Source organism: Phoca vitulina, unplaced genomic scaffold (genome assembly GCF_004348235.1).
Source record: "Phoca vitulina isolate PV1807 unplaced genomic scaffold, GSC_HSeal_1.0 scaffold48, whole genome shotgun sequence".
NCBI lineage: Eukaryota > Metazoa > Chordata > Mammalia > Carnivora > Phocidae > Phoca > Phoca vitulina.
The window spans coordinates 3,076,199-3,100,604 of record NW_022589751.1 but is presented as its reverse complement, the minus strand read 5'-3'; the positions used below and the strand labels follow the sequence as shown (position 1 = coordinate 3,100,604).

At 41.0% G+C, this 24,406-nt stretch overlaps 1 protein-coding gene and 1 long non-coding RNA gene across 2 annotated transcripts; both read left to right on the top strand.

Annotated features, from left to right (window-relative positions):
* The first annotated feature begins 5,221 nt into the window (after positions 1 to 5,221).
* ZNF487 (zinc finger protein 487) lies at positions 5,222 to 7,230 on the top strand. Its single transcript, XM_032432332.1, is given in 4 exon segments — positions 5,222 to 5,231; positions 6,037 to 6,394; positions 6,396 to 6,549; positions 7,225 to 7,230. Coding segments are annotated over 4 exon segments (528 nt in total).
* A 4,996-nt stretch (positions 7,231 to 12,226) lies between these two features.
* LOC116649452 lies at positions 12,227 to 21,710 on the top strand. The gene is made up of 3 exons (XR_004302682.1): positions 12,227 to 12,369; positions 15,315 to 15,498; positions 20,875 to 21,710. It is a non-coding gene; the product is annotated as an uncharacterized LOC116649452 (long non-coding RNA).
* The last annotated feature ends 2,696 nt before the right edge of the window (positions 21,711 to 24,406 follow it).

Sequence of the window (24,406 nt, the reverse complement as noted above, 5' to 3'; positions counted from 1 at the left end):
AAAAGATGGGGCGCCTGGGTGGCTCAGTCGTTAAGCGTCTGCCTTAGGCTCAGGTCATGGTCCCAGGGTCCTGGGATTGAGCCCCACATCGGGCTCTCTGCTCTGCGGGAAGCCTGCTTCTCCCTCTCCCTCTCCCCCTGCTTTTGTTCCTGCTCTCGCTAACTCTCTCTCTGTCAAATAAATAAATAAAATCTTAAAAAAAAAAAAAAAAGATTTGGGAGGCTTAATCAACAGCCACCTAGGAGCCCCTATGTTGTACATTTCAAATCATGTTAATATTATCCATCTAGTTGTAGCTGTATATCACTAACAAGATCTCGTTTCCCACTCCTTCCCTTCCTCTTCAACTTCCCCTTGCTTGAGACTTGTTTAACAGGTTTTTTTTGTTTTTTTAAAGATTTTATTTATTTGACAGAGAGAGACACAGTGAGAGAGGGACCACAAGCAGGGGGAGTGGGAGAGGGAGAAGCAGGCTTCCCACTGAGCAGGGAGCCCGATGCGGGGCTCGATCCCAGGACCCTGGGACCATGACCTGAGCTAAAGGCAGGCGCTTAACGACTGAGCCACCCAGGCGCACCCTGTTTAACAATTTATTTGTACTTCCTCAGTGTTTTCTCTGTGGAGGTAACATAGGCGATTTATTCCTTGAGGCGCTGCCCATTTGAACACATCTGGTTTGGGGCCTGTCATGTAAAAGGCAATTTATTTGTGTATAAGATTTCTAGATTGAAATTCTTTTCTCATAATCTCATTGTCTTTTTGTTTTCACCACTGCAGAGGAGAAATCTGAAGTTGGGATACATCTCTTTACTTTGTGAGTCAGTTCTTTCATCTGGAAGCTTGTAAGAGTTTATCCTTGTTATTCAGTATTATATAAACGTATGCCTCAGTGAATCTTTTTTCATTAATTCTAGGTTGGTGGCTTTCTTCTTTCAACGCTTTAGATATTTAATTCCACTCTTCTTGCTTGCATGGATTCTGAGAAGTCTGTTGTAATTCTTACCGTTGTTCCTTTGTAGGTAAGGTGCATACCCCCCACTCCCCACTTCTTTGCTTCTCTCAGGATTTTCCCCTTTGTCTTTGGTTTTCTGGAGTTTTTTTTTTTTTTTTTTAAGATTTTATTTATTTATTTGACAGAGACACAGCGAGAGAGGGAACACAAGCAGGGGGAGTGGGAGAGGGAGAGGCAGGCTTCCCACTGAGCAGGGAGCCCGATACGGGGCTTGATCCCAGGACCCTGGGACCATGACCCGAGCTGAAGGCAGACGCTTAACGACTGAGCCACCCAAGCACCCCTGGTTTTCTGGAGTTTGAATACCATATGACTAGATGTGATTTTGTTGCTATTTATCCCGCTTGGTATTGTCTGAGCTTCCTGGATCTGTCATTAATTTTGGAATTTTTTGGTCATTATTGCTTCAGATATTCCCTCTGCTCTGTTCTTCTGGTATTCTACTTATGCATATATTATACCTTTTGATGTTGTCTCACAGCTCTTGGATGGATGTTCAATTTTTTCATTCTTTTTCTCTTCACATTTTAGTTAGTGAATTTTGTTGACCTCTCTTCAAGTTCACTGGTTCTTTCCTTGGCTTGTTGTGTGATGTGCCCTTCAAAGGCATTCCTCATTTCTATTACTGTGGTTTTGAATTCTAGCATTTCCTTTTGATTTTTTCTTGGAATTTTTCTTTCCCTGCTTATGTAACTCATTTATTCTTGAATGTTGTCTAATTTTTTTCATTCAACTCTTTAGCATATTAATCATAGTTATTTAAAACTCGCTCTCATAATTCTAGCATCTGTGTTGTATCTGAGTCTTGTTCTGATGATTACTTTGTGTCTTCGGAGTGTGTTTTTTTCTTGCTTTTTGATATGCTTTGCAATTTTTTTTTTCCAAAGCTGGACATGTATCTTGTAAAAGAACTGAGATAAATGGGTTTTTAGTGTGAGGATTTATGTGATTCTGGCTAGGAGATGGGCTGTGTTTAATGTTGTAGCTGTAGGTCTCAGAGTCTCCAAATTCCTTTAGTGTCCTTGTTTGACTCCTCTCTTGACTTTGGGCTTCCCTGTGTACTCCTGTGTCTTGAAACTGTTCAGCTTTTCATCTGTGATCTACTGTTATTGCCCTGGAACCTGTTGATGTGGTGGGAAGTTGTCGAGAGAGAAGCATTTCATAATCTTAGGATTAAATTTCAGTCTTTTAATGGTCCTATGTTCCAGTATTTCTAATAAGCTGGAAAACTGTTACTATTTCATTTATTTTATTTTTTAATTTGTTCAGTTTTATTGAGGTATAGTTGGCAAATAAAATTGTAAGATATTTAAAGTGTAGGGGATCCTGGCTGGCTTGTGGAAGAGCATGGGACTCTTGATCTCAGGGTCATGAGTTCGAGCCCCATGTTGGGTGTAGAGGTTACTGAAAAAAAAAAAACAACTTTAACAACAATAAAATGTAAATTGTGGTCATTTGATATACATACACATTGTGAAAGGATTCCCCCATCTAATTGATTATTTATTAAATCTGTTACCTCATATATTTATTTTTTTTTTTACTGTTTTGTGAGAACATTTAAGTTCTCCTCTCTTAGCAAATTTCAGCATACAGTATAGTGTTATCAACTGTAGTCACCATGTTATACATTAGATCCTCAGACTTCATTCATCTTACAGCTGGAAATTTGTAACCTTTTACCAAACTCTCCCTATTTCTACTACCTGTCAGCACCTGGCAGTCACTTTTCTACCTTCTGTTTCTATGAGTTTGACTTTTTTTTTTTTTTTTAAGATTCCATATATAGGGGCGCCTGGGTGGCTCCGTCGTTAAGCGTCTGCCTTCGGCTCGGGTCATGGTCCTAGGGTCCTGGGATCGAGCCCCACATCGGGCTCTCTGCTCCGCGGGAAGCCTGCTTCTCCCTCTCCCACTCCCCCTGCTTGTGTTCCTGCTCTTGCTCTCTCTCTCTCTCTGTCAAATAAATAAATAAAATCTTTTAAAAAAAAAAAAAAGAAAAGATTCCATATATAAGTGATACTGTACAGTATTTGTCTTTCTCTGTCTTATTTCATCCAGCGTAATAATGATTTCATAGTCCATCCATCTTGTCCCACATGGGGGATTTCCTTCTTTCTCATGGCTGAATCATAGTCTACAGTGTATAGATAGATAGATAGATAGATAGATAGAGTGTGTGTGTGTGTATATATATATATATATGTATATATATATATATACACACCACATCTTTGTCCACGCATCTGTTGATGGACAGCTTAGGTTGTTTCTATATCTTGGCTATTGTGTATAATGCTACAGTGATTATGAGAGTACAGATATGTCTTCGATATCCTGTGTTCTTTTCCTTTGGATATGTATCCAGAAGTGGGATTGCTGGATCATATGATAGTTTTATTTTTCATTTTTTGAGCAACTTCCATACTGTTTTCCACGGTGGCTGCACCAATTAATGTTTCCAACAGTACACACAGATTCTCTTTTCTCCACAGCCTCACCAGCCTCACCAGGTGTCTCTCAGACCTTTGTGCTTGTCCAAGCCACCTTCTTTGTTTTCAGTGGCTCCTGGTAGTTGAAGGCATGCCAAGACCTATCAGTGTACCAAAAGAAAGGGATCTCAGTCAGCACCTACATGCAGGCTGACTGGAAGCTGATCCATCAGGCAGCAGCTGGGAAAGTATGTAGTTAGGCCCTTTCCAGGGAGAAACTGGAGATGGGCTTTTTAAATTTTTAAAATTATTTTATTTTATTTTTTTAGAGAGAGGGAGAGCATGAGTGGTGGGGTGGGGGAGAGGGAGAGAATCTCAAGCAGACACTCCGCTGAGTGCAGAGCCTGATGGGGGGCTTCATCTCACAACCCCTGAGATCATGACCTGAGCTGAAATCAAGAGTTGGACGCTTAACCAACTGAACCACCCAGGCGCCCCCCCCCCGCAATTTTAGTTTTTGAGTTTCTTTTTGAAGCAGTTCTAACTATTTGCAAGGATTGATATGTTATGGATTTCATCATTTTTTTTTAAAGAGTTTATTTATTTATTTGACAGAGAGAGAGACAGTGAGAGAGGGAACACAAGTAGGAGCAGAGGGAGAGGGAGAAGCAGGCCTCCTGCTGAGCAGGGAGCCCGACACGGGACTCAATCCCAGGACCCTGGGATCATGAGCTGAGCCGAAGGCAGCTGCCTAACCGGCTGAGCCACCCAGGCGCCCCTGGATTTCATAATTTTTTATAACTATAAGTTAAAATAAAATTTTAAATGAACAAAGATAAAATTTAAAATTTTAAATGAACAAAGAAAATTTACTTATATTTTTTAACCAAATAAATTCATTCTGTCTTGCAGTTTCCACATGGGTGACTTGGTCTCATGTATAAATCTAAGAAACAGGATTGTAGTGATCTTATTTTAATGTATTTTGAAATGTTTTGCTATTTTATCACCCTAGCAGTTATTTTAACATTACTCATCAATTATGTCCAACAGTGCTAAACTAGACTAAAATATAAGAAAATAGAAGAATGATGCAATTTCTTAGAAGGTTAACGAAACAGTAAAGTAAACCTTCACCGCTATATCATTCTTCAATTTTCTTACTGAGTTCCCTGAAGTATTGAATTAGTTGTGATGAAGTTATGAAAGAAGTCTGAAGACGCCTTATTCATTTTTTTTTTTAAAGATTTTATTTTTAAGTAATCTCAGCACCCAACGTGGGGGCTGAACTCACAATCTCGAGATCAAGAATCACACATTTCATTGACTGAGCCAGGCGTCTCTCTTTTTTTTGTTTTGTTTTGTTTTCATTGAACACAATTGAGAATTCAGAATTTTTGTTTTCTGCCTTAATTGCAAAAATCAGAAAGCTGACACGAGAAGACTTTTCATAGTTATTAGACAAATCAGAAGATAAATGTAAAGAGACAGAAGCACTCTAGATCTAACAATGATGGTATAATTCATTTATAAGTAAAATAGACTGTAAGTTTTAGATGATGACATTGTAGACAAATAAAGATGTGCATCTGATCCTTTTATAAGAGCAGCTTGAATGTATACTTGTTTGGAAATTAGTATTCTTTGTGAGTCCCAGCAAGAATGCAAATATAGCCTAGGCGATCGAGTTTTCCTTTTAAGTTTAATGGAAATGTGTACTTTCTGAAATCTAATTTGGTGTTGTCATATGGACTAGAAAAGCGGGGTTGACATTGTAAGCATGTATGTTAGTAAGGCTCTTGTTTCGGGAGATACGGACTAGATCCTGATCTGATTGTTCCACATCTAATTGTTCCTTTGATGTCTCCCCTCACCATCATTGTCTGTTAATTTGCCTTGTGATTCTACTTGCTATTTGTTGAGTTGTTGGGCTGATTCTATTCCTTGGGAGGTTCCCCATCCCAGGATCAAGCAGTTATCCAAACATTTTGTATTTATTGTTTGTGTTTATTTCAAATTCTCTATCCATTTTTGAATGTCACATTTTCAAACTTTTTTTTTTAAAGATTTTATTTATTTGACAAAGAGAGAAAGACAGCTAGAGAGGGAACACAAGCAGGGGGAATGGGAGAGGGAGAAGCAGGCTTCCCGCGGAGCAGGGAGCCCGATGCGGGGCTCGATCCCAGGACCCTGGGATCATGACCTGAGCCGAAGGCAGATGCTTAATGACTGAGCCACCCAGGCACCCCTTTCAAATATTTTTAAAAAGTAATCTCTATACCCAACATGGTCAAGAGTCACATGCTCCACTGATTGAGCCAGCCAGGCATCCCTGAATATCACATTTTTTAAAATTGAGGTGTAATTGACATACAATATTATATTACTTTCAGGTGTATAACATAATGATTCATTATTTGTATATATTGCAAAATGATCACTGCAGTAAACATTTTGAAGTGCCAAATTATGTTTTGTTGCCAGATTGCTCAGTCATTTTCCACTACTGCAAGTTATTTATTTTATCCAAACCTAGGAGAGTGAGGCAGTATGCCCTTGGATTACTTTCACAGCAAAAGACTGGGGTATAATAAGACATAAAAATATGTCATCTTTTCATAAGAAATACCTTACTACTTATAAACCATGGTAAATTATTTTTATTTCTAGACTTTTGCATAGTTGACCTGATGGGGAAGAGCCAGGAAAAGCAAGAGCAGTATTTGTGGGAAGTCAATTTTGTCAACAACAAAACACTGACTAAGGAGAGAAATAGTGTATTAGGAAAATCATTTTATCTGAGTACAAACTCTGTTCTGCAAGAAAAATACCTAGTATATGTGACTCATATGGAATGAGTTTTGAATTGTATTTCAGAAGTAATTATTAGTAATAGAAACTTCTTTGTAAGGAAGCTTGATGAGTTTAATGCACATGGGAAATTGCTCCTCTGTAAAGCAGAATTTTCATTCTGGAGAGAAACCTTTCGAATATGACAAAAATGGAAAAGCTATTGGTCAAAATGAGGACCTGTTTCAACATCAGTATATTCAAACTCTGAAGCAGCTTTTTGAATATAATGAATGTGGGAAAGCCTTCCATGAGGGAGCAACATTATTTTATTTTATTTTATTTTATTTACTTATTTGCCAGAGAGAGAGAGAGAGGGCGAGCACAAGCAGGGAGAGCTGCAGGCAGAGGGAGAAGCAGGCTCTCTGCTGAGATCATCACCTGGGATCATGACCTGAGCCAAAGGCAGACGTTTAACTGACTGAGCCACCCAGGCATCCTGAGGGAGCAACTTTCATTGTGCATAAGAGAACATGCTCATGGGGGAAGCCCTATGAATATAATGAATATATGAAAGCCTTTTCTGATAGACCAACATTCACTGTTCATCAGGGAACTCATATAAGGGAGAATCCCTGTGAATTTAATGACTGTGGGAAGTGGTCTGTTGGTGAGAAGTCAACTCTAAATAAGCATAGTCGAGTTATCATGGGGAAGAAATACTATGAGTGTGTTGAAAGTGAGAATAGTTTCAGCAAGAAGTCACTCCAGCGAATTTGTAAAGGAGAGGAAACTTTTGACTGTAATGAAGATTGGGAAGTATTCTGCAAGAAGCCAAATTTCATTCAGCATGAAGAAACACATATAGAAAGGAAAGCCTGTAAAATTAATCAATATGCTGGCACATTTTGCAAGAAGCCAAAGCTTCCTATGGGTCAAAAAACATATATAGGAGAAAAACTCTATGAATGTCGTGAACATTCCCACCTTCAGCCATAAATCATCTCTCATCCTACATTAGAGGATACACAGAGAGGAGAAACCCTGTGCACCAAATGTGGGAAAACTTTCAGATAAATGTCAGGCCTCGCAGTGCATCAGAGAACACACACAGGGGAAAAACCCTATGAATGTAATGTTTGTCAGAAAGCCTCCAGTAATAGGTCAGCTCTCACTGTACATCAGAGAATACATACTGGGAAGAAACCTGATGAATGTAAGGAATGTGGGAAAACTTTCTCCCAGAAGCCAAACTTCATTAATCATCACAGAACTCACACAGGAGAGAAACCCTATGAATGTAATGAATGTGGAAAATCCTCCGAAGTCAAAACTGAGAGAACATCAGAGAACACACATAGGAGAGTAACCTCATAAATGTCAGGAATGTGGGACAACTTTTTACCACAAATCGACCCTCACAGTACATCAGAGAACCCACACAGGGGAGAACCCCTTTGAACATAGTGAATGTGGGAAAACCTTTCACCAGAAGCCATCCCTGACAACACATCAGAGAATACACACTAGGGGGTAGGGTAAGCCCAGGACGATACTGGAACCACTTGCCAGAATCCTGACTTCCCTGAACCCCAGAGAAACAACACTGGGAAGAAACCACTGTCAACATTATGAAAACTCAGAAACCTTCACCTTCTTGTCAGACTCATTGTGTAGCAGAAATAGCCCAGGGCTGAGGTGGGGAACCCATTAAATAGGAGGAAGCTTTTGCCCAGAAGTGGCATTTCATTGTACAGCAAAACAATTGGTATTTGATAACCTTATTAAAATTTTGAAGATTTACCATGTAACAAAAGTAAAAAAAAATATGGAGGCTTTTTTTTTTTGGAGGAGTATATATAAATATCTTATATAAGAGAAATTAAAAAAAAATTTTTTTTATTTATTCATGAGAGAGAGAGAGGCAGAGGGAGAAGCAGGCTCCCCGTGGAGCAGGGAGCTTGACACGGGACCGGATCCCAGGACTCCGGGATCATGACCTGAGCTGAAGGCAGACGCCCAACCGACTGAGGCACAATTTTGCATGATTGGTTTGCTTATTGGAACTGAACATTATAGTAGGAAACATATATTTGCTTAATAACATATAATTTTGAATTAATGATTTTAATATGAATATGAAATGGGTAAGGTGTCCCATACTTAATACCTATGTAACTTTTTTGTTTTAATTGAAATGTTCATTGAGATAATTATAGATTGTAAGATGCAGTTTTACATTTTTATTTTTTTAAATCTTTAAAAATATTTTATTTATTTGAGAGAGAGCGAGAGAGGGAGGGAGAGCACAGATGGAGAGGGAGAGGGAGAAGCAGACTCCCTGGTGAGTGGAGAGCCTGACATGGGACTTGATCCTAGGACCCCGAGATCACGACCTGAGCCGAAGGCAGACTCCCAACTGACTGAGCCACCCAGGCTCCCCTAAGATGTGATTTTAATAACACGGAGAGATCAGGTGTTCCCTGTACCCGGCTTCCCCCAGTGGTAACATCTTGCAAAACTGTAGTACAATATTGTCCAGGAAAATGACCATATTGATACAATCCACCAGTTTAAAGTTTCTCAGTTTTATTTGTCCTCATTTATGTGTATGTGTATTGAGTTCCGCGCAGTTTTATCACGTGTGGGTTCGTGTATCCACCACCCTGTCAAGGTACAGAGCAGTTCCATCACCACAGGGGTTCTCTGTTTCTCTTCTATAATCACATCTCCCTCCCTTCCGGATCTCCTCATTCTAGCGCCTGCCAATAAATAATGGGTTCTCCATTTCTAAAATGTTGTCACTTAAAAAATGTTACATGAATGGGGCGCCTGGGTGGCTCAGTTGGTTAAGCGACTGCCTTCGGCTCAGGTCATGATCCTGGAGTCCCGGGATCGAGTCCCGCATCGGGCTCCCTGCTCGGCGGGGAGTCTGCTTCTCCCTCTGACCCTCCTCCCTCTCATGCTCTCTGTCTCTCATTCTCTCTCTCAAATAAATAAATAAAATCTTTAAAAAAAAAAAAAAATGTTACATGAATGGAATCGTAAAATGTGTAACCTTTTAGAATTGGCTTTTTTCACTCAGCATAATTGCCTGAAGATTCATTTAACCGTGTTTTTGTGCATATCAATAATTTATTCTTTTTAATTGCTGAGTATTATTTTGTGGTCTGGATGTACTGCAATTTGTTTACCCATTAAGCTAGGCTGTTTCCAGTATTTTATTATGAGTAAAAGTGTTATGAATGTTTTTTTCCCCCTTTTGTTCATTGCAGTGACTAGAACTTCCAGTACTATGCTGAATAAGAGTGGTGAGAGTAGACATCTCCACTTGTTCCTAATCTTAGGGCGAAAGGACTGTCTTTCAACATTAAGTATGATGATAGCTGTAGATTTTTTAATAGATTCTCTTTACCAGACTGAGGTAATTTCCTTCTGTATTGGGTGTCCCCAGGACCCCTAGATTTGGTGATTTATTTGGAGGACTCACAGGACTCAGCATATAGTCCTATTCGTGGCTAAGATTTATTACAGTGAGAAGAGACAAGGCAAAATCAGCAAAATGTATAGGCATGGGGGGCAAAGTCCAGTGGAAAGCAGACGAAAGTTTCCACAAGTCCTTTCCCAGTGGAGTCACACAGGATGCGTGTGATTCTTCCAGCACCAAATTGTGACAGTGCATGTGAAGTATTGCCTACCAGTGAAACTCATCAAAGACTCAGGGCCCAAGGTATTCTCCCTAGCACAAACCCAAATTCCAGCTTCTCAGAAGGAAGGCACATTTTCAGGATAAGGCATATTGTCTGAACAAACAGTTTAGGCACAATGAGACAGTCTTATCAGGGAAAGATGAAACACTCCTGAAATCCAAGTTCCCAGGTGCCAGCAACAGGCCTTGAAAGCAGGCCTTCCTAAGGATGTTAATCTCGGGCTTGCCATATTCTGACTTGTTCGGAATTTGTCCAGGTGTTGGATTTTGTTAAATGGTTTTTCTACATTTGTAATATGAGTACATGAGTCTTCTTCATTAGCCTGTTTATATGGTGGATTACATTATGATCGACTGATTTTTTTTTTTTTAAGATTTTATTTATTTATTTGACAGAGAGACAGCGAGAGAGGGAACACAAGCAGGGGGAGTGGGAGAGGGAGAAGCAGGCTTCCCGCTGAGCAGAGAGCCCGATGTGGGACTCGATCCCAGGACCCTGGAATCATGACCCGAGCCGAAGGCAGATGCTTAACGACTGAGTGACCCAGGCGCCCCTGATTGATTGATTTTTAAGGAAGCTCTGGGCCCAGTGTGGGGCTTGAACTTAGGACCCCAAGATCAAGAGTGGCATGCTCTACTGACTGAGCCAGCCAGAGCCCCTACATTATGAATTTTTAAATGTTTAGCCAACCTCACTACTTGGAAAAAATCTGTCTTGGTCATGGTGTGTGGTACTTTTTATACACGATTGAATTTGGTTTCTTAGTATTTTGTTGCAGATTTTTGTGTGTAAATTGATGAGAGGTATTGGTCTATTGTTTTTTTTCTGCTCTGTATGTACGGTTTTGGTATCAGGCTAATACTAACTTTATTAAATGAGTTGGGAAGTACCCTCTGTTTTGTTTTTTTTTTTAAAGAATGTCTAATTGATGTTAATTATTCTTTTAATGTTTGGTAGATTCTCCAAATCTGGATCTGGAGATGTCTTTTTTGGGAGCTTTATAGTTATGAATTTTTTTTTTTTTTTTTTAAAGATTTTATTTATTTGACAGAGAGAGACACAGCGAGAGAGGGAACACAAGCAGGGGGAGTGGGAGAGGGAGAAGCAGGCTTCCTGCTGAGCAGGGAGCCTGATGCGGGGCTCGATCCCAGGACCCTGGGATCATGACCTGAGCCGAAGGCAGATGCTTAACGACTGAGCCACCCAGGCGCCCTGAATTTTGTCTGTTTTATCGCTTGCTGAGTTTGTGGTGTTGAAGTTTCCAATTGTAATTATGATTTTTTTAGCTTTATTGTATTTTTATGTTTTATGTATTTTGAGGCTCTCCTGGTTGGTTCATAAACATTTAGGATTTCTAAATGTTATGTCTTTCTGTTACATTCCTCCTTTTATCATTATGTAATATTCCTCTTTGTTTCTAGTCATTTTCTTTGTTCTGAAGTTTACTTTATTGGATATTACACTTTTGTAATTGTCCTACAGTTCTTGGATATTGTTTTATTTTGTTCTCTTTGCATTTCAGTTTTGGAAGTTTCTATTGACATTTCTTTAAGCTTGCTGATCCTTTCCTCAGCCATCTCATCTCTTGATGAACCCGTAAAAGGCATTCTTCATTTCTTTCACAGTGTTTTTGATTTCTAGCATTTGTTTTTGATTCTTTCTTAGAGTTTCCGTTCTCTGCTTACATTACTTATCTGTTCTTGCATGTTGTCCATTTTTTCCATTAGTGCTCTTAACATAGTAATCATAATTTTATTTTATTTTATTTTTTAAATTTAATTTTATTTTAAAGATTTATTTATTTGAGAGAGAGCGTGCAGGGGGGAGGGAAAGAGGGAGAGGGAGAAAGAGTCTTTTTTTTTTTTTAATATTTTGTTCATTTATTTGACAGAGAGAGACACAGCAAGAGAGGGGACACAAGCAGGGGGAGTGGGAGAGGGAGAAGCAGGCTTCCCGCTGAGCAGGGAGCCCGATGTGGGGCTTGATCCCAGGACCCTGGGACCTGACCAGAGCCGAAGGCAAAGGCAGACGCTTAACAACTGAGTCACCCAGGCGCCCTGAGGGAGAGAGTCTTAAGTAGACTCTGCGCTGTGTGCAGAGTGAGATCAGACCAGAGCTAAAACCAAAAGTCGGATGCCTAACCGACAGCGGCATCCAGGTGCCGCAGTAATCATAATTTCAAATTCTCAGTCTCATAATACCAACATTTCTGCCATATCTGAGTCTGGCTCTGATGCTTTCTCTTTCTTTTCAAACTGTCTTTTTTTTTTTGTCTTTTAGTATACCTTTCATTTTTATTGAAATATGGATATGATGTACTGGTGTATTAGAGTTCTCCAGAGAAAGAGACAGACACAACACAGCAGCTGAGGGTCACAAGTGGGAAAGTTTATTAAAGCGAAAGTACATTCTCAAGATATGAGAGCTGGTAAGTTCAAGAGAAGGAGCGTTGTGTGCCCTGGGTTTTGGGTTTTTAACATTTATTGACAGTTGTTAACAAGGGGGAGAATATTCATTACTTGAGGAGGGGGTTTTTCCGAAGCAGGGTTTTGGCCTTTTTCTTCCTTATATGGACAGGAGTTCCTGTCATGGCACCTGTCATCTTGGGCCTGTCTGGTTTGATCCGGCCTTTTGTGGCTTCGTTTGGAGCACTGCCAGACAGGCCTCTGACTTTCCTGATAGCTGGCTGTGACTTCCTCTTTACTGGACACCAGGCCTCCTGCTAGAACTCAACCAACGGCCTCTAACAGCTGTAGGGGTCAATATTTGTAGTAGTTGCTCCCGGTATCATAATATATATGTAACTGAATGTTTATCACAGTTGACTTATGTCAACATTTTACCACTTAGTGTGAAGCATGGAAACCTTACTTCCATTTAGTTGTTTTTCCTTTCCCTACTTTTTTTTTTTTTTAAGATTTTATTTATTTGACAGAGAGATAGAGCACAAGTAGGCAGAGAGGCAGGCAGAGGGACAGGGAGAAGGAGGCTCCCCGCTGAGCAGGGAGCCCGATGCGGGGCTCGATCCCAGGACCCTGGGATCATGACCCGAGCCGAAGGCACCGCTTAACCAAGTGAGCCACCCAGGTGCCCCTCCTTTCCCTACTTTTAAATATTATTCTCTTGAGTATCACATTGATGTAGGCAAGCTGGGTCTGAGGACCCAGACGGGGGGCCCCTGCAGGACCAGCGATAGCGTCCTTGACTTTGCGCAGGATAGAAATCAAACTCATGTGGAGAGGAAGTGAGAACAGTTTATTGAAGGCATAGAGAGCAGATAGAGACTGTTTAGATGTCCTCCCTAAGTCACTTATGCTCTGGAGCCAGGGGTCTTGGTGAGTCATTGGTCTGGAACACTACATGTGACACTGCCTGGTCACTCTTTAGTTATAGTGCCGGAAGACTTCAAGGAAGTCATTAACTCCTTGACCTTTATAAGGAGGACATAGCGTGTGTAGGGTAAGGGTGCAGGGCTTAGCAAGAATAGAAGCAGGAGAAGGAGCCGGAAGCAGCCCTTCGTGGGGTCTCTTCAGTGTCCCTGGCTCAACATGGTATTTTAATTTTTGTTTCAACCTTGAAATATGATTTATAAAACTCATGAGGAAAGGATAGTTTATTCTTTAGCAATTCCTCAATGGTGGGTCTCCTTAGAACAAATTCTATTAGTTTTCTTTCATGCGAGAATATCTTTACTTCTTTTTCATTCCTGACGGAGAGTTTTAAACCAGATGAAGAATTTACAATTTAGAGTATTTTCCTATGAGCATTTGGAAAAATGTGACAATTCCTGGGGCGCCTGGGTGGCTCAGTTGGTTAGGTGTCCGACTCTTGATTTTGGCTCAGGTCATGATCTCAGGGTCATGAGATGGAGCCCTGCATCAGGCTCCCTGCTCAGTGGGGAGCCCTGCTTCTCCCTCTCCGTCTGTAGCTTCCCCTGCTTGTGCTCTCATAAATAAATAAAAAATCTTAAAAAAAAGAAAGAAAAATGTGACAGTTCCTTCTGGCCTCCATGATTTCAGATGAGAAATTCACTGTCATTCGAACTGGTGTTCTGTGGGTGATGTGTTGTTTCCTTATGGCTGTTTTCAGGGTTTTTTTCTTTAGCTTTTGGATGTTTAATTATGATGTGTCTAGGCATAGATTTTTGGGGAGTTTGATCAATGTCTTCTATTTAGATTGGTCTTTTGTCAGTTTGGAGAAATTTTCAGCCATTATTTTTTTAAACACACAGCTGGGGGGCCCTGAGGCTTTTTTTTTTTTTTTTTAGTCTATTTTCTCTCTGGTCCAGATGGGCAAATCTGTTGCGCTGTCCTCAAGTTCATAGATTCTTGTCATCTGCAATTATTATGGGTTGAATAAAGTCCCCTTGAAAGATATGATGAAGTCCAAACCTCTGGTGCCTATTTGTGACCTTGTTCAATTATTCAATTTTGCCCTTAAGAAAATTTAAGTCTTGGGTGCTTGGATGGCTCAGTCGGCTAAGTGTCCGACTCTTGATTTTGGCTCAGGTCATGACCTCAGGGTTGTGAGATAGAGCCCTGTGTGGGGCTCTGCACTGGGCATGGAGCCTGCTTAAGATTCTCTCTTTTCCTCTCCCTCTCCCCCTCCCTGCCTTCTCCCTCTAAATAAATAAATACGTAGATAGATAGGAAGGAAGGAGGGAGGGAAGGAGGGAGGGAAGGAAGGAAGGAAGGAAGGAAGGAAGGAAGGAAGGAAGGAAGGAAGGAAGGAAGAAAGACATTTTAAGTCCTCATAGAATTTCAAACTTGGTACTTATCTTGAGACACTTTACATATTCAAAAATTTGCTTTTAACTCCAGCCCTTATTTATTTATTTATTTATTTATTTATAACAATTTTATTTGTCAGAGAGAGAGAGCGTGAGCACACAAGCAGGGGGAGGGGCAGAGGCAGAGGGGAAGCAGGCTCCCTGCTGAGCAAGGAGCCTGATGTAGGGCTCAACCCCAGGACCCTGGGATCATGACTTGAGCTGAAGGCAGACGCTTAACTGACTGAGCCACTCAGGCATCCCTCCAGCCCTTCTTGAATGCTAGACTCTGTCCTCCATACCTGCTCTGTGCAGGGGCTGAAGCCTTATTCTCAACCCTTATCTGTGCCAGAATTGGTAAGTGGTCCTGGATTAGGAGTGGGTTTAGATACTGAAGAGCAATTCACTACATTCTCTAGTGTTTTCATATCTTGCCTGTTTTATTTTCAGAAGGTCTTTATATTCTAAGCACTGCAAGACTGAGATAGACTTCATTCTGCCTTTTTGTTCTCATCTCATTAGCCTCTTAGTAGAGACTCTTGAATTTGTCATTCCTATCATAGCATACCACTGCCCAAAGTGTCCTTGCTTTGTTTTTTCCTCAGCAGAGACACAGTACCTGGGGCAAGACAAGCCCAGAGGCTCTGCTTGCATCCAGAATTGGAAAATGCTATCAGGAGAAACACACAAACAAACAGCAGGAATTTAGGAGTTCACCTTGTGATTCTCTGTTCTGAAGTTTTGGTCTCCTTTATCCTTGTTGCTCCCACAACAGTTGGATGCCTTTAGGTATATTTTTGTTTTTTTATATGGGTTTTACTAGATGTTTTTAGAAGGAATATTGGCCTACAGCAATGTAATACATCCTACCATGAAGGAGGTGTGTTTGTGTGTGTTTATTTATTTATTTTAAAAGAAATATATAGCTGGTCAGGCGTATAGGGAGTGCTGAACTTAAACCAGGTCTCCTCTTCTCAATTGCACGGATTGGTGTTTTCACTGTGAAGTCTGGGGCATCATGTGTTTTATTTTTGAGCTACCCCAGAAAAGGCTGGCTTGGAATCCCGGTCAGTACAGATTCCCTCATGGTTGCAGAGTTGTCTTGCTGACCCCACTCCAAGATGCAAGCAGCCTTTCTCTTGCTGAAAAGATGACTTTCCCATATGATATTCCTTTTATGGTGAAAGATTTATGCGATCTGAAGAGAAATGGATAACCTAATTGGCAGATAATTCACAGGAGACATCCTCTTGCATCCATGGGATTTGAGGGATTCTCGATTTTTTAAAAAAATATTTATTGGGGTACCTGGGTGGCTCAGTCAGTTGAGCATCCAACTCTTGATTTCAGCTCAGGTCTGGATCGGAGGGTAATGAGTTAAAGCCCAGCATTGGGCTCCTTGCTGAGTGTGGAGCCTACTTAAAAAAAAAAGAGAGGGACTACCGGGCAAGTCTGTCTCTGTTTCTTTCTGTGTATGTGTGTGTTGTGTGTGTGTGTATGTCTTGCATAAGAAAGTACTATAGCCTTTTGGGGAAAATTTCAATTGTGCAAATATGAAAAAAATATTTTTCTGTATAATAAGTAGGACTGTATAATACTAATAAATTTTAACATGCACAAAATTAAAAACAGTGCAATTCCTTCTCAAATTTTCAAAGTTGTCAGGAATCGTAAATATTCAAAAACTTCTGTGTCCAGTGAATTAGGAGTTGTGTTGATGGTAGTGTGACTCGCCCTTTACACACACATTTGGTATTATTACTATCTTTTTTTTCTGGTTTAATTATTTTTTTCTTTCTTTCTTTTTTTTTTTTTAGGTAAGCTCTACCCTCAGTATGGGGCTCAAACTCACAATCCTGAAATTGTCACATGCTCCTTGGACTGAGCCAGCCAGGTGCCCCTGGTTTAATTATTTTTTAACTTACTGGTTATACTGCAATTGTCTTGGAAACTTTATTTGCTCATTTTTTATAACAAATATATTGAGATATAATTAATATAACCCAAAATGCAAGTGTGTAAATCAGTGATTTTTGGTATATTCACAGTTAGGCAATCATTACCCCGAGAGGCTACCTCAGATATCCTGCAGGTTCAGTTCTAGAACACCACAATAAAGCAAATATCACAATTAAGTAGTAAATGCCTGTATATACCTCAGTTGTGGCAACCCTGAGTCGGGCACTTTGTGTTACGTATTTCCTTCCTAGCACTACTTCAGTTGGTGTCTCACAATTTTTGATATGTTTTATTTTTACTTTCATTTGGTTTAATGTATTTTTAAAAATCTCCTCTGAGGAATTCTTACTCTCAGGAAACAAACTGAGGGTTGCTGGAGTGGTGGGGGGTGGGAGGGATGGGGTGGCCTGGTGATAGATATTGGGGAGGGTATGTGCTATGGTGAGCGCTGTGAATTGTGTAAGACTGCTGAATCACAGACCTGTACCTCTGAAACAAATAATACATTATATGTTAAAAAAAAAAAAACAAAGAAGATAGCAGGAAGGGAAAAATGAAGGGGGGGAAATCGGAGGGGGAGACGAACCATGAGAGACTATGGACTCTGAGAAACAAACTGAGGGTTCTAGAGAGGAGGGGGTGGGGGGATGGGTTAGCCTGGTGATGGGTATTAAAGAGGGCACGTACTGAATGGAGCACTGGGTGTTATATGCAAACAATGAATCATGGAACACTACATCAAAAACTAACGATGTAATGTATGGTGATTAACATAGCATAAAAAAAAAACTTCCTCTGAGACTCCCCTTGACCCATAGATTTTCCTACAAATGTATTGTTGAGTTTACAAGGGTTAGGAAAATTTCTTTTTCTTTTATTGATTTCTAGTTTGGTTACATTGCAGCTGGAGAACGTACTATGTGTGATTTCAGTTCTTTTAAATGTGCTGAAGTTTGTTTTATGATACACGTTCCATAGGTACTTGAAAAGAATGTGTATTTGTTTTGTTGGGTCAAGGGTTCTATAAATATCAATTAGATCTTGTTGGTTGATGTGCTGCTGAGTTCTTTTATATTCTTGGTGATTTTCTGTATATTGTTTCAATTATCAAGAGAGGTATGTTGGGGCACCTGGGTGGCTCAGATGGTTGAGCGTCTGCCTTCGGCCCGGGTCATGATCCCAGGGTCCTGGGATCGAGCCCCGCATCGGGCTCCCTGCTCAAGTGGGGAGCCTGCTTCTCCCTCTCCCTCTGCCATTCTCTCCGCTTGTGCTCTCTGGCTCTATCTCTCTGTCAAATAAATAAATAAATAAAATCTTTAGAAAAAAAAGAGAGGTATGTTGATGTCACTAGCTATAATGGTGGATTTGTCAGTCCTTCAGTTCTGTCAGTTTTTGCTTCACATATTATGTGGCTCTGTTGTCTGGTATATATGCATTGAGGACCGCTATGCCTTCTTGGAGTAACCCCTATTATATAATGTTCTTCTCTTTGTTGGTACTTTTCTGTGTTCTGAAGTGTACCTTATTTGATATTTATATAGCCACTCTTGCTTTTTTTACATTAAAATGTAAAAAAATTAATGTTGGCACAATATATTTTTTCCTATTCTATTACTTTCATCCTGCCTATAGGATTATATTTGAATTCAGTTTCTTCTAGACAGTATAGTTGGGTTATATTTTAAAAATCCATTTGCCAACCTCCGTGTTTTAATTGGCATTATTAGACCACTTAGATTTAATGTAATTATTGATATGTTAGGATTTAAATCTGCCATTTTAGTTTGTGTTTTATATTTGTTCCTTTTGTTTCTTGTTTCTTTGTATTGCCTCACTTTCTGTGGATTACTTGAACATTTTTTAGAATTCCATTTTGATGTATATATAGGGTTTTGAGTGTATCTATTTGTATGGCTATTTTAGTGGTTGCTCGTATATTATACATATATGTAACTTATTAACTGTTTTCATTTTATTTGAGTGAAGAAATCTTATCTCCCTTTCCATCCTTTTTCCCTCTACTGCTTATAATGATTTTATTTATTTATTTTTATTTATTTGTCAGAGAGAGAGGGGAGAGAGAGAGAGAGAACACAAGCAGGCGGAGCGGCAGCCAGAGGGAGAAGCAGACAGAGGGAGAAGCAGGCTCCCTGCTGACCAAGGAGCCCAATGAGGGACTGGATCCCAGGACCCTGGGATCATGACCTGAGCAGAAGGCAGAAGCTTAACCAACTGAGCTACCGAGGCGCCCCTGAAATATTGTTGAAGATTGAGTCTTCTTTTTGTGAAAATCATAGGGCTATCTACCTTTTCAAGTCTTTTAAATGTTATACACAAAATGCCTTTTTTTTTTTTACAAGTTTACTTCTTTTATTAACTCGAATAATTATTTTGCACAATTTTTAAAAAGACTTGGAGAGAGAGAGAAAACACGAGAGGGGGAAGGGCAGAAGGAGAAGCAGACTCCCCACTAGGCAGGAAGCCCTATGCGGTGCCAGATCCCAGGACCCGAGATCATGACCTGAACTGAAGGCAGATGCCTAACTGACTGAGCCACCCTGGTGCCCCTATTTGGCACCATTTTTGATGCGATTGTGAATGGAACTTAATTATCATTGGAAAAAAATACTGGTTTTGTATTTTACAAGAAATTGTTTTCTGCAAGGATAGTGATAAAAATTATGCATATAATCGCATTTCTGCAAACTACAAGAAGGTTGTGTGTCTAACCGTTAAGCACATAAATCTCAGGGAGCGGGAGGTGAAGTTGTGTCCATTGTTTCTTTCTTTTGGTTGTGTGCATTTTCTGATTTTCCTGAAATTTTCGTGTATCACTGGGTAATCTTTGCAGGCTAGCATCGTAAGAAGAATGATAATGAAACATTCGTCATTATTGTCCCATCTTGGGAGAACCCCTGCTGTTCCGACGCAGTTCACGCCAAGGCCGGCGGGTCTCTGGTTTCCGCGTCCCTTGTTGTTGGGGGGGCCCCGCCCATCTCCCGGAACTGCCCCGGGTCTCCCGGAGCCCCTGCGGCACACACTCCGCCGGGGCTGATGGGAAGTTGCGCGCGCGGCCCCGCTGCGCACGTACGCTCGGCGGCGCGCTCCCATAGTTCTGCTGCGTCGGGTAGATGGTCGGGGTGCGTCTGCGTCTGCTTATGGAGCCGCGCAGTAACGCAGCCGTGAGGGCCGCGGTGGCGCGTGGCGGATAGAGCGCAGTTGAGAGGAGCCCGTGCGCGTCGGGGGTGGCTCCCGACTCCGAGGCGGAGAGAGGCGGGCCGCCCGCGGGGAAGCGCCCAGACCCTGAGGCCCCGCCCCCGGCTGCCTCGGAGGGTTGCGGCCCTGGGCGAGTGCGCCGAGCCTGCCAAGGCGGCTCGGGTCCGCTCCCAGCAGCGCCCCCTGGGGGAGGCCCGGCTCTTCAGCTGGCTTCTCTGCGCTGAGAACGAAGGCGTATGTGAGCCTAGTAGTGTGTGGTGGTTAATGATAAAGCAGCTGGCATTTCGTTCAGTTTTCACAACCATTTGTTTGTAGAGAAGAACTAGTCTTGGAGAGGTGATGATTCACCCGAGTTCACATAGCCAGCAGGTGAGGGGGTTGGGTTAAAGGCCAGATCTGTTGTCCAAATCTCTTGCTGCTAATAGGCCACTCTACCTGGAAACCAGCGTTGGGTTCCTTCACAGCCCCCAAGTGGCACACGTGCCTTGCTGGCTCTCGGGAGCCCTGGGGTCAGAGTCCATAATCGAGAATATGGGCCCCTCCCAACTTTCCCAGCTTGTGTGCCCAGCAGTTCTGATTTGAGCCTATAGAAGGTCTAGTCTGGGGAGCAACCTTCGGGAGAGTCAGATTGGGGGTCTTTTTTTTTTTAATTTTTATTATGTTAATCACCATACATTACATCATTAGTTTTTGATAGATTGGGGGTCTTGTATGAAGATTCCAGTTAAATGATTTTGTCCTCTAGGCCTCAGTTCCATTTCCTTCGGAACAAAGCAATTCTAGGGAGATAAAAGGGAACGGCACAAATCAGAAACCCACATAGAAGAAAACACCCCTCAGATCTTCCTTAGACCTTTCACCAGAACTCTGAACAGAAGTGGAAGAAACCCCCAAAGAAACAGAATCTAGATTTCCAAGGCCAGAAGCCATTTTTGGTCTCCCCGCCCTAAATGAGCATGCTTTCAGGTGTCACATCTGAAACTTTCACAGCTCTGTGACGGTGGAAGATCAAGACCAGGTTTCAGCAAGAGAGGTGTGCTGCCTTAAGTGGTGAGTGTCACGGCTCTTTGGGTGGTTGGTCTGAGGAAATGATCACCAAGGAGGAAGTTTTATTTAACTCCCTACACGGCCTACGTTTCTTTTGTTCTCTTTTTTCGAAATCCTGAACTTGTATATGGTGTATAACCATGTTGTTAGTATCTAGATATTTTTTTATTCTTTTTTTATTCTGGACTTGGGATCACATCGTGGTAGTGCAGGAAGGGTTTACGAGATTATCTATTTCTGCCTCATTTGAAAGAAAACATGTGGAGCCTGAGAGGGTAAATGAATGTTACAGATCACTCCTTTGGTACTGATCAAGACAGAAGAGTTTCTTGGTTTCTTGATTCCCAAGCTGTCTCCTTTGCACAGCAAAAGCAAGTTTCTTATCAAAAGATTATGAAATTGCAACTAATTTGGACAGATTAAAAAAAAAAATTAAAGCGCTGATTCTCTTTTTCAGAGTTTCTGTGAATTGTTCAACGATGTTTCCAGTATCACATTGGTAGGAAAACAGATAATACAATCTTGGTATTTCTAACCACATCAGTTTAAAGAAAACTTTGTATATTAGTATCCTGAATGCATATGTTGGTTGTATTTTAAGTTTTTTTGTGTGTGCTTAAGTCATAGGCAAAATATTAATATAATCAATGGGATGTGTATGTTTATTTTCACCTACTCAAAAATTGCATATCTAAGCTCAATGTGATCTAGTTATTGATACATGTCATGTTGTTTAAACTGCTTCTTCTGTGGAGTATTTTGGAAAGGTGATTCCAGGGTGCCTGGGTGGCTCAGATGGTTGGGCCTCTGCCTTCAGCTCAGGTCATGATCCCAGGGTCCTGGGATGGAGCCCCGCATCGGGCTCCCTGCTCAGCGGGAAGCCTGCTTCTCCCTCTCCCGCTGCCTCTCCCCCCGCTCTTGCTTTCTTTCTCTCTCTATCTCTCTGTCTCAAATGAATAAATAAAAAATCTTAAAAAAAAAAAAAAGGTGAATCCAGGAGCTGCAAGGCAGGCCATATTTTTCCTGAATTCATTCTTCCTTCTTCCCCAGCTCTACCTTTATACTTCTCCATACTTTTCCAAAACCAGTAGAAAATGAACAGATCCCAGGTGAATTGTTTATTTCTTATTCCCAGTTTGTTTATAATGCCTTGTATGAGACTTTTAAGAGTTAGATTAAAACAGAAATACAGAAATTACAAATCAACAGGGAAAATATACAGTAGCAGATCAAGAACAGGATGATGTAATATATAGATATGTACAGGTTTTGTGATCTTACAGAGTTATCAAAGATGAGCTGCAGATTTATTTCTGATCTTTCTGACAGTCATGGAAAAATACACACATCTGTTATATGATTTACATTTTCTGTAAAGAGAAACCATATTGATTGTTAATGGGGCATGAAGACTTCCTAGCTTTAAAGTCTAAAAAAAGTTCCTTTCTTGCACTCTGTGTGGATGATGAAGTATGCAGCCTTCCAACAACTTCCCTAAAAGAAATTCAGCCTCTTTCATTGAGTGGTTCTTCAATGGGAACAGAAGTCTCTAGAGCTAAGGGAGAACTCAGTGAATATAGATTTTCAGAGAATCAAAATATTGTGTCTGGTACTGTATGCTTTCCAGTATAGTAACCACTAGCCACATGTAGATATTTCATTTAGAACAATTAAAATTTAGTTCCTAAGTCACATATCAACATTTTAAGTGCTTAGTTGTCACATGTGACTAGTGCCCACCAAATTGGACAGCAGTGCTCTAGACCATTTTCTGATGATCCTGTATGATCCAGGAATAAAATGTAGAGTATCTGGAGGAAGCAATAGAGTATATCTCCTTTACTGATTATTTCAGTAAGTGATTTTTTTCCCCCATTAGGCTGTATTTATTGGTGTCACAGATAGTTCAGAGTTATACTCTTTGGCTTTCTTTTTTTAAAGATTTATTTTTTAATTTATTTGACAGAGCACAAACGGGGAGCGGCAGGCAGAGGGAGAGGGAGAAACAGGCTCCCCACAGAGCAGAGAGCCAGATTTGGGGCTAGATCCCAGGACCCCAGGATCAAGAGTCGCATCCTCTTCTGACTGAGCCATCCAGGTGCCCCCATACTCTTTGGCTTTTATGTCCATAATTCTGTTTCACATTTCAGACCATTCTTGCTTCTTCCTTTCCAGTTGTCTTAGTCTCCTATGGTAAAGGTCACAATGACCTAATTATAATAAAATGATGGCTGTTACCAGTGCCTTCTGTCTCATGGACACTGTTGACTCTTCTCTCCTGAGAGTCTCTTGTTGGTTTCTCTGACATCACCCCAGTGGCCTGTGCCTTTGTCTAGATTTTCTATTTCATGGTGCTTTCTTTCATCCTTTTGCCCTTAAACATTATCATCCTCAGGAGCCTGTCCCAGTCTCTCTGCTTCTTGTTATTCTCATTGTCCCTCACAGACTCCATCCTCTCTGTGCTTATAGCTGAGGAGCACCTGTGGGACTCCAGAGTTTGTCTTTCCGGTGTATCTAGCTGCTGGTCCCCTGTGTGTAACTTGTTTAAAAGCAACAGATCCATAATTATGACGTACTCGTGTTTCTTTATTCTCTGTCCAATGTTTGTTGTAGCCATAGGTGTTGGAGGCTTCACTTTCCTCTGGTGTCCTTATTTTTGTCTCCCCTCTTGACTTGGAGATTCCTTAAGAACTCTGTGTCAGTGAGAGTCTGTGTCTTGTAGCTCTTCTAGCTATAATCTGTTGCTGTTATGCTGGAGTCCTCTTGGTGTGGTGATAAAGTGTGGAGGGAAAGCATTCTAAAATCTCATGATTAAATCTCAGTCTTTCAGTGGGCCTATGTCCCTGGGCTGTGATTTTCACAAGTATTTCTTTAATGGTATAGTTTTCCCCACCCTGCTTCCTACTTCCTTCCTTGGCTGAGTTTCTCCTCTATTCCTTGAAACAATAATCTTTAAAAAACTATTCCCTCCCCTCCCACCTTAAGTGGGACAGGAAGGCTAGAGATGGATAGAGTGAAAAATTCCCTTCCTCCAGCTGGGATTAGATTTCAGAGAGTAGGCCTTTGTTATGAAAAAGATGCTGAACATATTTCCACAATGGTTATTGTTGCCCTATTCTTGCCAGGTCTAAGTGGATCTTTCTCAGATCTTTTTCATGAGAACCTGGCAGACTTGTGGGAGGGAAAGCCCGTAAATGTGTGGTGACGCCACTGTAGCCAGTTGTCTACTCTGATGCTTCTCTAAACTTAGCCTCCAGCGATTTGCAAATTTACCATTTAAGTATTCCTTCCAATTTGTGGCTCTGGCAGCTTCTGCTCCAAATAAGCAGATCTCAGCTGTTGACTCTCTGGATATGCCTATCTCCAGATTTCAGCATGGCAGTTTGCCTTGTGACCTCAGTTCTCTGATGGGCTCAAGGAAAGTCACCGAGTTTTAGCTGGTCTAGCTTTTTCTTGTTATAAGGATGGGAGTGGT